At 41.3% G+C, this 16,856-nt stretch overlaps 1 protein-coding gene across 1 annotated transcript; it reads right to left on the bottom strand.

Annotated features, from left to right (window-relative positions):
* Nucleotides 1-430: 430 nt before the first annotated feature.
* rnft2 (ring finger protein, transmembrane 2) lies at nucleotides 431-15,474 on the bottom strand. Its single transcript, XM_084055117.1, has 9 exons — nucleotides 15,389-15,474; nucleotides 12,872-13,395; nucleotides 12,280-12,356; nucleotides 11,280-11,380; nucleotides 9,845-9,998; nucleotides 5,389-5,538; nucleotides 2,908-2,973; nucleotides 2,024-2,125; nucleotides 431-686 (listed from the first exon to the last, which is right to left on the bottom strand). Exons 1-9 carry the CDS (start codon nucleotides 15,433-15,435, stop codon nucleotides 552-554), a joined length of 1,356 nt encoding a protein of 451 aa, XP_083911243.1. The 5' UTR covers nucleotides 15,436-15,474; the 3' UTR covers nucleotides 431-551.
* Between the last annotated feature and the right edge of the window lie 1,382 nt (nucleotides 15,475-16,856).

Here is a 16,856-nt window from a genome sequence, read left to right on the forward strand (position 1 = left end):
TGGGGCACTTTCAAGCATATGATAAAAGAAATTGTCCAAATATGAGTACAATATCAAGACATGACCAAACTTTAACCTTGAGAATGTGCATAGAAAGTTCAGTAGACACTGTGACACTATACCTACGCATCATATCCTAATGTCACTCGTATTCAGTAAGTCGAGTGTAATGCTTAAAGCTGAAATCCATAACATTTTGTAGTGAATAACATTGTTACTTTGACCAATCTGTATGACAGAGCATGTTAATACAATATAACTAACAACTGCGGTGGTTGTAGGTGGTCTCACTGCTATTCTATTGAGAAACCTAGATCATGTGGTCAGGTAGGAACACTACAGGTTGACAAGGTGTACTGCTTGAAGCTCAAAGCCTAATATCTCCTCTGCTCAAACAGGCTTTCCGTGTTAGCTCAGCAGTAGGGCATCGTGTCACATGCCAGAAACTAGCCAATCTACAAGCTCACATATTAGCATCTTGTAGATCGGCTATTTTCAGCAAGCCATGAAGTAACTATAAATCGTGTATCAGGGCCTAAGGAGCAGCAGTGTTAGTAGATCTGGAAGTGTGCAGAGGTGGTGCCGTCCTTCCAGCAACGCAGGGTTTCAACGACAGCAGAGCGGCACAGCGGGCAGGTTCTCTCCCGGTCGAACCACAGACACAGACAGTCCTCGCAGAACACGTGCTGGGTGGAGGGGACAAAGAAATACCACATTCTGTTTACAAAGCACAAGGACGAATAGTGAACATTCTGTGTGAACTGTTAAAAGTGTTCAAAATGTTCTACAGACAGTGTGTACTGTAAAAATGTTCAAAAACAGGTCGCCTTCTCAATGTCTACACAAAAACAATCCTGTGTTAATTTAACGGAACCAAATAGACCCTTACGGGTCTGTAACTCAGAAAGTTAAATGAACACTCAGGATCTTACGGTGCACTCAATGTTTACCATCAAAGACTGATACCAGTGTGTAGTGTTGTTGAGAGACAAACAGGACTTATGGTATTGATTGATTGATTTGTTTTGTACCCCTGCAGAAGGTTTAAACTAAGTATCTGGAACTAACTGGGAAAGGTGAGTGCCCTTTTGTACATCAGGGCACTGATTCTCAACGTGGGGCCTTTGAGAGGGTCCCCAGCTAAATTATTGATAGTTAGGAAAGAAATAAAGAAAAACCCGTAAGGCTTGGAGATTTCAATTGACACTGATGATTTTACAGTGTAGTTTGGGGACCAACAGATAAAAAATCATTATCAAATGGGGGTCTGTGGCCTAAAACTGGGGGTCCTTGAAATTAAAAAGGTTGAAAAGCCATGATTTAGGCAGTTCTGACTCCATGGTTACAGATAGAAGTTATGGGAAATACTGTTGCCATGCTTACAGTGGAACAGTTAAAAGCAGGAGCCAATGGAAAATAAGGTTAATTCTCAAAAGGATGAGGAACATTTACAGCAACAACTGGAACCTTCGTCTCTCTTTTGTTGTAACCGACTTCTTTAAATCACTAGCTGGCCAGAGAGCAAAGATAGGGGGAAATGGTGCAAGATACATTATAAACAGTGTATCCTTATAGGACTGTAATTGGTATATGAGACAGTATCCCAGATAATATACTCAGGGATAAATTAATTATCTATCTCTCTATCTATAGAAGTCATCTAATGTTGTCTTTTATTTTTTGGTAGACCTTAATAATGCCACAGGGGAAATTCAGTTTCACCCAGCTGATGGCTGCTCAGATGGTCATGATAAGCTTCTCGGGTCATGACAAGCTTTACATATTAGTATAACTATAGTGGGTGATGTCATGAGGAGTTCAACAGCAGTTGACACGGGTAGGCCAAATAGTTGGTGTCTTTCACATTTCTCCTGAAATGGTTTGAAATGGTTTGTACGCACATGAACACACACCAAATGGATCTTGATTCTTTACAAGTCTATTTGGTTCCATTTGTACTCTTTCTGAGTTAAACTACAATGTGTGGTTTCAACTCTCTCATCGGTCATTGAGCTTTTCTTACCTGACAGATAAGGGCTACTGGCTCTCTGAAATCAGACTGACAAATAGCACACACGTCTCCCGCCTCGCTGCACTGCTGGATGCTGGCTCGCACGCCATAACTCTGGAGCAGACAAAGACAAGAGTGGGTTTCAAGCTAAGTTCTGCATCGAGTGGGTTGTATATAATTACAGCTTAATGTAATGTATTTTATTTGTAAGAGACCATGTACAATGTTAAACATAAATGTTACCATTTGATGTACTGTACCATGGTTAGCTTATAGTTAATTTTATCCTGCAGTCCCTGTGGCAGTTCACAATTAAAACAATACAGCTCAACAAATAGTAAGAACCAAAAAAAACAGAGATACAGATAAAAGATACATAAGATACATAATAGAAAGTTGTACATCACACACCTACGATGTAAACTAAAAATGACAAATGTAAAGACCATGTCAAATTAAAAGTAATACATGAGAGGCCCATGAGATGGTTACAGAGTTGAGTAGCTTTTAGCAGCCTTTTTAAATTTGGTTTGAAAAGTACCGATGGAACTACAGCTCTTCATGTCATCAGGTAGGAGGCATTCCAGAGTTGTGGCTTTCACAGAGAAAGCTGACTGCCCAATCCAGTCTGACCAAATGGTACAGTACAATCTCAAGGATTTTTGTAGAGTTCACTGAATGAGAATACACTAAGTCACATAACGGAGTATGGGGTCAAACCATAATTCTTTTTATAAATAAGGCACAATTTTGAATATAATCTTGGCTTATCAGAAAAATACCTCAAAAACATTGGAGATAGAATACAGCGGCCTGATATCACGTCTGATAATGCTGGTGGATAATGACACATTTTGTTGCAATGAAAAACATGCAAGGACGTCATTGCATCTTACCTGTGAGCTGCAAAGGATGGCGAGGGCTTTCCGTATAGCAGATACGCGACCACAGATATCAAAGGACTGCAAGAAAAAAAAAGAAGCTTATCAAGATTTTCAATTTCAAAGTGTCTCAATATTGCATAACTTTCTACACTTTCACATGTCAAGTGACGAATGACTAAAACGCAAAAGGAGAGATATGTAACAATGATCCCCGATGCGGACTCAAACTGGAGATGTTGGTTATATGGTTGGAGCTTGAACTAAGAGCATCGCTTTACCATCAACCTTTCTAACCTTTATTTATCCATGGAAGAGCTTCTATGGAGCACAATCAATCCTTTTCAATGGGGCACAACTTCACCTTCATATACTTATATATATCCAGTACAGCCACATTCATACAGTAACATACATTCCCCAATAGCCTACAGCTGCAACGAGACATGCTGCGAGCTTGTAGATCTGCTATTTTCACCAAATGTTCACCTATTTTTGCAGAATGTTCGCATACGTATGTTCAGTTGTTCATTACTCTGGCTGACACAGATTGTTCGTACAAGACCAGTTACCGAGAAGTCATTAAATCATTGCACTATACGCTTTTTCTTCCAGATTAGTCAAGACAAATGTGAACCTTGCTAGTTTTTGTTTTCCTATCAGAAGTTAAGTGTTTTAATACAATGTGACTGACTGCTTCCAACTTGCCATAGCTACACTTTGCTGTGTCACAATTGCACATACATTGCAATGTCCATGCTGAACTATATAATGTGCATCCCTTCTGTATAGTGTTACTGTTACAGTGCTACTGTATACGACTAAAAAAATCCTGCCAGACCACACTTGTTTCCACTTGCTCTCACTACCACACTATCTGACCTGACCTTGGGAGATACCACACCAGAGAGCAGAGCAGCATTACACATGCTCAGTCCAGGACAGGAATTGATTGATTGATTGATTGATGTACTTTATTTAGTAAGACATGAGAACAACAGTACATGGAAGTACAAATTCACAATACGAGGTCTACTAAACTGGAAGACTCATAAAAGCACTGAGCTTGTTTCAAATGAGTTCCCCATGCACACAAATCATGATGACATATAAGAGACAGACAGTTATACACAACTACTATAGAATGTCATACAATCAGTTTACAGCAGGTTACTGGTATAAAGAGTGAGAAATATGTACAAAAGAAGAAGGAGAGGGGGGGGGGGGGGGGGGGGGGGTAGGTAAGGTTAGGACTTAGACAGGGGCCATTTTCCAATTGCAGCCTCCTGAAGGTGTATCTCCAGGCCCATAGCAAGTTGCTGTACTCTGTCCTCAACCCTAAGCCATCCAATCCTATCAAAATGATCAGGGGTTAGATGGGTTTTGTAATTGAGGCCAAGAAGTAGCCTTACAAGTTTAATGAACTCACCCTACTCAATATAGTACATGTCCATCACTCAGAACGTTATCCACTGAATCACAGGTCTGGAACAAAACTTTCACATTCCATCAGAAGGCCCAGTGACCGCAGTGTTGTGCACACAGCATCATCGTTGTTGCATAATGAAACACCTAATCAAAGCTCACAAATTCACTGATCTAGTTTCCATCTCGGTTTAACTAATACAATTTCCTGCCAACTCATTATGATGCAGAGTGAATTAAGATGACGCAAAACCAATGTCTGCATGGGACTGTGTGAATTTCCATGTACTGTACGCCTCATTCGACACAACAGCAATGACTCCACAAATTCCTCTCTTTTATATTGTTATATTAAATTGTGTTAGTCTAGTCTTTGCGGATCATGTCCCTGCTGCTCGTACCTGTATGAATGAATAAACAAATAAAGCCCTCTTGATTCTCTTTCTGAGGCTTTCCTTGCCCATCACTTGCCTGTCTTTCAAAATACATTGTGCATTCACACTGATATGCTAATCCTGATATGCTTATGTTAAACTTAAATATATGAAAAGAACAGTTACATTTAATTGTACACATAATAAGCCAACATAAAATACACATGAATGGAAATTCATTTTATTTAACCACTTTAGTCTAATCATTTACTACATTATCTACAAACTCACAATGCGAGTATAAATGAATGATCATTCTTTCTGATTAAACTTATTTTTGAATAGCCAACACAAAAATCTAAAATGGCAAAGATGCTTTCCCGGTTTTAATGGGCACACGCAATTGCACCGACAGACACCACATGAGGCTACTCCCATGGTGTGTTACCATAATTCGTTGCCGTTGACCTTGTATCTCCAAATTTCTACTTTTTGTTTTTCCCTACTTCACCGCACAAAAGTAGCAAAAATAGCAAATAATAGTGAACATTTTTTAAAGTGAAAGTGGTTATGTCTGTCTGCGGATTTTATAAATATTTAATCAATGAATGCATTAATAAGAGCTTCTGACAGCGACAATATAATCATGTTAGCATACAGTCAATCTGCAATGGATTGGTAGAGGGTCAAAGTTTACCTTGCAGAGGCTGTAGATGATGATGAGCGAGGCTCCCAGAAAGTAGCTGGAGGATGGGTCATCTCCCATGATGTACTTGTACCACAGCTGGATGGGGACCAGGGCCCGAAACAGCTGGCTCAGTTCTTCAATCAATAGGTAGAATTTACCCTGGGAATGCGGACACACACACACACACACACACACACACACACAGACAGACAGACAGACAGACAGACAGACAGACAGACAGACAGACAGACAGACAGACAGACAGACAGACAGACAGACAGACAGACAGACAGACAGACAGACAGACAGACAGACAGACAGACACACACACACACACACACACACACACACACACACACACACACACAGAGTAAGTATAAATCCCACAAGTACAGGCAACTGTTTATTCTAGATGGGGTGTAAATATGCTTGTGACTTGTAAGTACAGGAAACCTTCAAGGACTTGGTGTCAAGTACAAGTCATTCTCTCCATGCTCATGTTAATTACCTAATTTGTTTTATTTCCATATTTTCTCCATTAGATCATTAAAATGGTCCCAAACTTACCATCCTTAAAAAACTCTAGGATGTTTGAATTTCATTCAGAAATCTGTGCTTTAAAAATTGCACTGAAACACAACGATAAAGTAAGTGACCATAAAGTTCATTGTCTAACCCTATGTTAAGAAAGTCTCTACAGTTTACTTTTATACCTTATTGAAATTAATGGAACATGGTAAATGGTCGGCAATAATGTCAAGTATTTCATGAGTATGAGTATCATGAGTGGTGGGCTAAAGATGCCACACCATCAGTATGGTCCTTCAAAGTTACTAACTGTATCTGTGCTGGCAGGGCTTCAGTAAAGAAAACAACAAAAGTTGGAGAAATCAAAGACCTCAAAGTTTTAAACAACGGAAACAGCAGCTCTTTTAATACTTAATTAGACCAATATGTATTCAGTCTGTCACCTGACTGCCCACAAAGCAGAGAGACCAAGCAGCCTCCAGGTCCTCTTCTATCTAGTCAAGAGTCATGCAGTGGGAAGAGCTTAAAACAGCATGCCTCCAGCCCAAACATGGCCACTGTCCAAGGCTCTGCAGCTTCACAGCAGTACAGGCAATTTCCCCACACTGCAAGGGGAACTGGCAGTGGCTTGTTCCACCTGCTACCCAGTACCCACATCAAGCCTAGCCCTACGGGAGGCTGCCAGCCGCCTTTAAAAAAGGGCCACCCGTCAACGCAGAGTCAGAAACCAACTTCTGAATAAGTCCCTGCCGCCACAAAGTACGTTAAGTGGAACAGGGGAGCGGTTAAAAAGCAAGGAGATGCCCAAACCGAAGGCAAACTTGATTCCCCGATGGCGCCTGTGGCACCCCAGCTTGCATAATGACTTCCTGGATGCCGGCTGACAAAGATTGATGACTTGTGGGTAAAGAGCCTGAAGCAGCCAGGTTGGTAGCAGAGGCAGACCTCTGCTAGTGGGCAATTCATCTTCCTTATTGTCCCTCTCAACCCTGCATCCCACTGTGCCCATCACGCCCACGCAAAAGAAACCTGTCAAATCTAAAGCTTGGACCCGAGCCAGGGAGTTTGAGTTCACTCTATAGCAGCAGGAACCTGCTGAGGAGTTTCCTGCTTTGTTCTGTTTCAGCACTGTGGCTGATCTCTTGATCCTGCGCTAACACAGAAAACATACGGTACACGTGCACACTCATGCATGCACAAACGCATGTACACATACAAGTCAATTGTGCTCCTGTTGAGCTATAGCTCACTCAACTTCAGACACCTGATTAAATCTTACTAACTAGAGGTCAGAGAGTGTAAAAATAGTACATAGGTTAAAATAAACACAAAGCTGTTCATGAGACCAAACTATTAGGAAACATAAATTTAGGTCAATAGCCCCAGCACGGCATCAGTGTGATTACACAGATACCAACATGAAACGATGCTGAGGGAGATCTAAGCACGCTCATGCATCTCATCTCTCTCTGTCTTGGGCCTGACGTTGACTAGCGTGCTATCACTCACGAGACCTCGCGCTGACGCCAGTGTTTACGTGTGGGATCGTTAGCATGTCCTCGAATGGATGCGGTAATGAGGCTGTTGGCACGACTTTGTACTGTAGGTCCTGGCTGAGCGAGAGAGCAGCGCCGTCTGGGAAGAGCCAAAGCTGAGCCTGTGCACGTCCAACACTGTGAGCATGTGTGTGTGTCTATAATCTGTGTGTGCGTGTGTGTGCGCGCACGCGCATGTGTGTGTGTGTGTGTGTGTGTGTGTGTGTGTCAGAGTGGAGTGTACAGGTAATAGTCCAGCTCAAGGGAGTAGGTATGACCTCACCCATGTTAATGCCCCTTGGGGAAAATGAGCTCAGTTGCAGACTGCCATGGTTCAGATTGGCCTGTTGCTCTGTTTATCAGTGGAAAATTTTATCCAAATAGTCTGTAGTGCAATCCCCCTCTAAATAACACAAACACACACACACACACACACACACACACACACACACACACACACACACACACACACACACACACATTTTTCTAGTGCCATGCAGGTGTAACGCCAACTGTGAGTGTGTATGTGTGTGTGTGTGTGTGTGTGTGTGTGTGTGTGTGTGTGTGTGTGTGTGTGTGTGTGTGTGTGTGTGTACTTGTATTAGTATTACTATACTTGTGAGTGCCAAACAACAACATTTTATGGTTAAACAATGGTTTTAGAGTTGGGCTTACATTAGGAAAAGATTCAGGTTAGGGTTAGGATTAGGCATTTAGAGGTTGACTATATACAATGCCAATGTCCTCACAAGTATAGCAATTAAAACGTACGTGTGTGTGTGTGTGTGTGTGTGTGTGTGTGTGTGTGTGTGTGTGTGTGTGTGTGTGTGTGTGTGTGTGTGTGTGTGTGTGTGTGTGTGTGTGTGTGTGTGTCCACCCTGCCACATAAAAACATTCTATTGCCTTGGGTCATGGTGATCACAGCACTGATACACAGTCAAACGTGTGCACAACATGGTCAGACTCCAAAAAGCTCACCTTAGGCGTACAGTAGCACTTCAAACCCTATGAATACAAATCAGCACCACACTGTGACCCTGTAGCAGTTCCCATTACCGTGTGCAGTCGCCCAAACTCATTTCACCATAGTTTCCTTTCCTCTTTGCGTAAGTCTACAAGGTTCTGTCCTCAACACTGGCAGTCACCTTGCTCATTACTCAACCATGGGACTACCACTATATCACTGCCAGCGTTAACGATTTGGCAAAATCTCAAGGCGTGAGTGTTTTTCAGAATTAAGACGCCTTTTCCACAGAGCTCACACAGGTTTTTCACCCACCTGCACTTGAAGATGTGTGCTTCGATGTTGCATTATTGGGCTGCTTTTGCATCATGGGCTAAATGAGCACTGGGCGATATTATGGACAAAATCTAATATCATTATTTTTGCCCAAATACCCGGTGATTTAATCATCAATGTTGTGGGGATAACTATTGGTGCTTTAACAAAATATTTACACAATGAGATTTTTGATAAACAATCATCAATAATGCCTAATTAAAGAATAATGAATGGGTAAAGACTGTAATACAGCCTTTAACCACTTTCAACCTGGCATCCCTATAGTATTTTAGGAATGTCATTGTAGGATAAAAATAAAAAATAAAAATAAAATAAAAAGGTTTTTGATTGATTGATTGAATACTTTACTAGTCAGAAAGTAAGAAGTAAAAAGTAAAGAAAATAGCCAATCTACAAGCACACAACGTGTCACATTGTGAGCTTGTAGATTGGTTATTTTCACTATTGGCGTATGACAAAGTATATAGGGCTTAATTGGTTAATAATGGCAGGAAAAGATAACACTTATGCCATTATCACATATGACATCAATATATTGCCCAGCCCTATGGTGAATAAAAGGATGCACACATTTCACCTCATTCCATTCAAATACAGTTCAGGCCCTTATTCTCCCTTAACACCCATCCTTCTTCTTTCTTGCACTGTCTAATGCAGCGGTTCCCAACCTTTTCTGGATCAGGCCCTACTTCAAAAATCTTAAAAGTGTGATCTGAACACGACAGCCATTTGGCTGCTGTGTTGAGTGGTCAGATGGGTGGGCCGCATGCATTTGCAGAGCATGTTTATTTAAATGATCAATCAAATCGATTATGTTACAGCTTTGATTAAGTGAACTAACGTAGTATACTTAAAGTTCGTATTTATCAGTATCAAAATGAGAACACATTTTAAAGGTTTTAAAGAAAACAGATTTTTGTTTGTTTTTATACATTGATTTAATTTTATATTAATCTTATATTATCAATAAAGGGGTTAAGGTTTGGCCGATTATGTGGGGGCCCACTTGCAGTATCCTCACGGGCCACCAGTGGTCCCCGGCCCAAAGGTTGGGAACCGCTGGTCTAGTGAAAAGGAGCATGAATGATGGATGTCCTACCCTGGATTTGAAGGCCAGCAGGATCTTGGGCAGGAAGAGGACGAAGCATTTCAGGCTGATGGTGAAGTACTTGAGGACAAAGTCAGTGATGCCGACCGCCCAGATCAGGTCAAAAAAGTCAAAGCTGTTGATGTTGGGCTTTGCAAATATGAGACTGGAAGGACACAAAATATCAACATGACTCATTATTAAAAAGGTCACTGTCGGGTAGAACACTCCAATGTCCAAAACAGTTACTTTTCAGGAAATGTAAAAAAAAGAAACCTGTGTTCCAATGGATCCAGTGGTTATTCTTTAGTCACCAGCTCTTGTTAATACTTTCATTGGTTCAATATTTATAAAACCCACAAGACAGGCTTAACCACTTTATCTTTAAAACGTTTTCAGAAGTAGCAAAAGATTGCCCATTGACAAGCTTAATCGCGTTGTTAAGCTTGTAGATCAGCAATTGTTGCTACTTTTGCGTGACACCGTCATATGGCATAGTAGTAGGGCATTAATTTACGAAAAAAAGAAAAAAAGTTGAATCATGGAGATAGTACAAGGTTTCTGCCCGACAGAGATGACAAGCAACACTGGGGTCGTCATGGAAGATGGACGAGATGGAGAGGAACAGAAAATAAAACAGAAAACATGGCTGCAACAGTTAATAAAACTAGTGGACTTAATCGATTATAAAAATAATATAAGATAATCGATTTTGGGGGAACATTTTAAATGTAGGTTTTTTAGAGCAAAAATAGCAGCTCTACAAGCTCAACACGTGGCCATGCGAGCTTGTACATTGGGTAGCTTCAGTATTTAGGATTTATGCACAACACAATGTTGTATGGCGAAATATAAAATAGGCTAATCATCGATTTAGTCGATTATAAAAATAATACAATTATTCCGGGTCGATTCATCGATATATATAAAAAATTCAATCCGGGAAAAAATCTTAGATTTGAGCTCAAATTTTAGAATTGAGCTATATATATATATGTAAAGTGCCTGGCTATCTATCCATCTATCCATCTATCCATCTATCTATCTATACATCCATCTATATATATATATGTATATATATATATATAGCAAAATAGGTTTTTCAGAAATCTGTGGATTTATAAGGCATTTTTAGAATCTGCCTCACGTCTAAATGGGATAATCGATTGTTCTATAAACCAAAAATGTAATAAGATATAATAATCACTACGGAAATAAGTTGTTGCAGCCCTAACAGAAAATATGCCAAAAATAATGAAAATCAATAAATGAACACAAAATACTCACAGGACAAGAATAGACATGAACGGGAACACTTCCTAAAAGAAATGGACATGAAAATCAAAAATGGCAAATTAAGGACAACTAAAAGCTAAACCAGGAACCAAAAACTTTTACAAACAATAAAGAGCTCATAACAATACCTGCTTCCACCACTCTACTGTACCTGTTATAAAGCTCCTCTTGACTGAATGTGTAGTAGAGATACACTATGTTCCCTGCAAGGAAAACCATGATCCACAGGGCAGAGAACACGGAGCGGTCCTCCTGAACAAGGACAGAGCACAGGTACTGTTATTCAGTGGTGGAAAAAGTACTCAAATGTTTTACTTAAGTAAAAGTATCAATACTGCAATGTAGAAGTACTCTGTTACAAGTAAAAGTCCAGAATTCAAAATTGACTTGAGGAAAAGTACAAAGTATTGGTATCAAAATGTACTTAAAGTACCAAAAGTAAAAGTACTAAAATGTTTGAAAATAGCAGATCTACAAGCTCACAACGCGTCGCGATGCGACGTGTTGTGAGCTTGTAGATCGGCTATTTTCAAATAGCCAAGGTATAAAATAGGGCTAAAGTGGTTAATGTATGTTCTATAATGTAATAATTTATATCTGCAAAGTAACTAGTAACTAAAGTTTTCAAATAATTGTAGTGGAGTAAAAGTACAATATTTGCCTCTGAAATGTAGTGGAGTAGAAGTAAAAGTACAGAAAAGTGAAAAGACTCCAGTAAAGTAAAAAAATACCTCAAAATTGTACTGTGGTGCAGTACTTGAATACATGTACTTAGTTACTTTACACCACCGCTGTTATCTTAGGATGACGTGGTGTTCCGTAGGTTTACATTCAGTCAACTTTCTTTGTCCATGTGTCCACCAGCTAATGGATTGCAATATTCACCTGCCACTTACAGGATTTTACAGGCCAAATTGGAAATTAAAAATGGAACAGTCGATTTTAATGACGTCTGGTCACCCGCCAAAGTGCCTGGCTCTGAAGACAAACTTTAACAGCCCACAGTCAAAATCTAGCCACATTTGGCTGGTGGCATAGTATTAATGTCCCACAATGCTTATAATAAATGAATGTAACATAATATTGTCATCCACTGTTGAGTGTCTGAAGTGCAGAGTAAAAAGGTTAAAGTGCATGTTACTCATCATTACCCGCAAAGACACCTGGTGTTTAAATGTTGAATTGGCAAAGGCAAACGTGCTGGCCATCCCCACACATACAGCAATACCTGCCAGAGACAGAGAGACATACAACACTGTCACTTAACCACACCCGACACCACCATCTGCACTTGAAAACTCAACTCTCATTTGAGCAAGGAAAAACTCTCAGCAATCAAAGAAAAGACAAACCTCAGGAAGGATCATAAAAGAAGGGACCCCCATCCAGGGTATGAAATGGTTATAATAGGCAATATCCAAACGTAAAACAAAATGTCAAACTGTTAAAACATCTGTTATGATATCTGCTACTATAACATGGCTTTGTCTTTAAGCCATGTGCCATACAGATCAGATGCTATTTTAATGTCTCATTCCATTGCTACTTTTAACCATGCACCCTATGTATATATTTTACACTGCACATGCTCAACATTCTTTCTCCTCTTTCTTGAAAATGCTAATAATTTTTAATTAATAATTTCACTCACTATTTTATGCCTGTGAACCTATGATGTGACTACTGTAGAGTTGAGTTGAATACAGTAGTTCTGTATTACTAGTACAGTGCATATGGGTTTACCTAGCTTATGCTGAAAGCAGACTTTGGCCACGAGGATGAGGATAAACGGGAAGCCACGTTGAAGCCAAGTGACCACCGCCTTCAGCTCAGACAGGGCCGGGGCCGGCGTGGACGGGTCCTCCTGGGCCTCCTCGCGGGAGCCGTGCCTCTCGGAGCCGCCGGCCGACGCCGTGGCCTGCTGCAGGAGGGAGGAGGTCCGGTGCTGGAGGGCCTGGTGGTGGAAATGGTGGTGGTGGTGGTGATGGTGAGGCTGCGGGGGCCGGGGAACAAGGAAGGACCCGCCCTGGGTGAGGTGGGAGCCCCCCTCTTCCCTGGTTGAGGCGGTCATCTGGATGAAAACGTCCGGGGGCGAGCCCAGGACCAGGCCGGCTGCCTGGAAGTTTGCAGAGGAGACAGAGCCGGAGGGGACTCCCACCAGACCAGAGAAGAGCTGCTGGGGGGAGGTGGGCGATTCGGGCTTCAGGCAGTCAAACACGCCTCCCTCATCCAGGCTGCTCTCTGACCCTAGGGTTTGGCTACGACTCCTGTATGGGAGGCATTGAAACCAAACCATTAGACAAGAGTCTTTCTTTTATTTCTTATCAAATGTGGGGACACCGTAAGCGTAATGTATGATTTTCATGTATATTTGAGAATGTGCATAATACATTGGGGCTGGTTGGCTGCAACACACAAAGAACGTGGTGTACATCGGAAACTGTGGTACATTTTACAATAAATTGGGTGATTTCTTTTCTTTTTTTCTCCCTGCCAGGCCAAAGGCGTGGCCGAGACTATGTTTTTGCCCCCTGTCCATCCGTCCGTCAGTCTAATCTCCTACAGCGTCATTTTGAACAAAATGCCTCAAATCATGAACGCAGCGTCCGACTGCCGTGAAACTTTGCACGCACATTCCCACTAGGCTGAGGAAGAAATGTCACCCTTTTCACATTGTCCTGTTATAGCGCCACCAGGAGGCAGATTTTTGCAAAAACATTAAGTATTATTACTCCAACAGATTTTGTCCAAACATCACAACACAAATTGGTACACATTATCTCAGTCTTAGTCATATTATCAAGACGGACCTGACCGATTTTTCATATTACATTCTGATTGGCTAAGATTGACTTCTAATACCTAGCCTGGCAGAGACCTGTGCTCTGAGGATATTTTTTAGCATATTTTTCTAGGTTTTGTTATTTGTTTTATTTAATGGAAAGGTGAAGTGTGTCTTTTTGCATGTGCTATTTCATTCATAAATACAATTTAAATAATTGTTTGTTTCTAGAAAGGTGAGCTACTCTTTAGCTGGCTGTGAGCAAATGCCATCACCATTTTACAGAGACCAGTGGCCTTCATGAGGTGTAGGTTATTCTATTATTATTATTATTATTATTATTATTATAGTGGAACCAGTGGATCTTAATTTAAGCATTTTCATGTCCAGGATGCCCAAATTTCCACCTAGGCTGCGGACACAGATTTAAAAATATATTGTGCCAGGGACCACCATAAGAGAAGATTCTTGTTGTTAAATTAGATTTTCTAAGTAATTCTTCAACTGTCTAATAGTCTACTGTGAGATAGAAATGGAGAGACTGAAACCTATGATCTGAACAGCCATTCTTATACTGTACATTCACTCATTTGGAAACTGTTCTTCATTTTGCTGGGGAGCCCCTGGGACCCCCTCAGGGACCCATGTGGGTCCCCAGGCCGCACTTTGAGAATCATTGACATTTAAACGATGCGTATAACATTGCAGCACTGACACAGCTGTAAGGAGAGCTGATCAAAAAGCAACACTATCACAGTGGGCCTACATGTGGCCTATTTGCAGTGGTGGACAAAATACTCACTCTCCTAGTACTTGAGTGACAGTATACTCGAGTACAATACTCCTGGTCAAATATTACTCAACTGCAAGTGAAAACACATGCTTTTGAAAATACTTAAAGAACTTAAAGAATGATCTCACCCATTTTCAACCTATCTTCAAATAATTGGTCCTCACTAATGCTCATGATAAAATGGTACCATTTGTCTGTGTCTCATAAGAGGTCTGTGGACACTTCAGAAACCCGCCTACCATTTGCCTTTGAAATGTAGTGGAGCGAAAGTCATAAGGATATCCAAAAATACTACACAAGTAAAACACAGACACTCACAAATATTTACTTATGTGTACACTAAGTAGGTCAGAGAGGCTTATTGTCGGTAGCAGCCGAGAACGGGGGAGTCTGTCCCTGTTACAATGCGCTAGCTAGACCCATGGGAGATGGAATGCTGAGGTGGAGAGCCACACCTTCCCATCAGCTCCCAGTGCTTACCGCACAACATGCCTCACCCAAGCCGTGCTACTCATACGCTGAGTTGGCGGTGCCCGGGATCGAACTCATGACCTCTTGCGGTCCAAAGGCAGAGAGCTCTACCAACTGAGCTACCCGGACACACTTATGTAAAGGACTCAAGTATATGTAATTTGTTCCTGTCCAGTGTCCACCACTGCCTATTTGTGTGATTTCCCCTCCCCACCTTTCCGAGGGCATGCCATCCGTGTTGCTGCTGTGTCTCCTCTGCATGGCACACTGCTCATCACCACATGGTCCAGTCCTGCTCTGATACACAAGCACACACACAACATCAACACATCATCCAGCTGCATGCACAAACACCAAACAGCAACATTGTCGGGAATCGATGAACACATGCAAAACGTCAACATAGTTGTGAATGATGCACACACGCAACACATCAACATTGTTGGGATGGATGCACACACACACACACACACGCACACACACAAAATTAACATTGTTGGGATGGATGCACACACAAAACATGAACATTGTTGGGATGGATGGATACGCGCACGCACACGCACTAGGGCTTTCACGACTAGAGATTTTTACAGGTCGACTAATTTGACCCAGTGGTAGTCGACTAGTCGACTAGTCGAAATTTAAATTAAAAAAAAAATATATATATTTTTTTTTTTGGTGGCACTGTTTTAATACCATCCTACTACTACATTACTATTATTATTATCTTCCTGCCCTTATTTTTATGGCGTTTTAAGGGAAGCGCTTCTGGCACAGCAGCACAGCACCACAGCAGCGTCTCCAAGGATCCCCATTGCCCAATAATAGGCTTTTATTGGGCATGCTTTTGACCCCCTTTTGATAAAAAATAAAGTCAGGAGGATAATAATAATAGTAAGATGGGCCATTACTATAGCATTAAAAATTTAATTAAAAAAAAAAAAAAAAAAAAAAGTTTTTTTTTGTTTTTTTTGTTTTTCAACTATCAACTATCAACTAACAAGGTCGACTAGTGGTTATACTAGTCGACTAGTCGACTAGTCGACTAGTTGGTGAAAGCCCTAACACGCACACACACACACACACACGCACACGCGCACACACACACACACACACACACACACACACACACACACACACACACACACACACACACACACACACACACACACACACACACACACACACATACACACACACACACACACACACACACACACACAATGTACATTGTTGGGATGGATGCACACAGACACCCACAAAAAATAAACATGGTTGGACACACACACGCACACACACCATCAACATTGTGGGATACACACACACACACACACACACACACACACACACACACACACACACACACACACACACACACACACACACACACACACACACACACCCATGCACGCACGCATACAGGCACACACACACACACACACACACACACACACACACACACACACACACACACACACACACACACACACACACACACACACACAATCAACATTGCATTGGGGATGCACAATAACAAAGGCAAAGCATCAACATGACAGGTGGATTGGCTGCACCTGCTATATACTGCCCTTGTTTTTTATTGAATGCATTATTCTACAGCTTGTAAGAGGTAACCTACACATAAGAGAAATGTTACCTCAGTCACTAGCCTCCTGCATGTG

The sequence above is a fragment of the Gymnoscopelus microlampas genome, assembly GCF_963454915.1.
Source record: "Gymnoscopelus microlampas genome assembly, chromosome: 4".
NCBI classification, from domain to species: domain Eukaryota; kingdom Metazoa; phylum Chordata; class Actinopteri; order Myctophiformes; family Myctophidae; genus Gymnoscopelus; species Gymnoscopelus microlampas.

Bases quoted from the DNA above. Each gene is read 5' to 3' on its own strand.
- rnft2 (XM_084055117.1), bottom strand. From the start codon at position 15,435: ATGCAGAGGAGACACAGCAGCAACACGGATGGCATGCCCTCGGAAAG. The intron at 13,396-15,388 runs GTGGGGAGGGGA...CCTCCCATACAG, and splicing joins GATGGCATGCCCTCGGAAAG to GAGTCGTAGCCAAACCCTAG. The intron at 5,539-9,844 runs GTAGGACATCCA...CCGCATTCCCAG, and splicing joins TGCTGGCCTTCAAATCCAGG to GGTAAATTCTACCTATTGAT.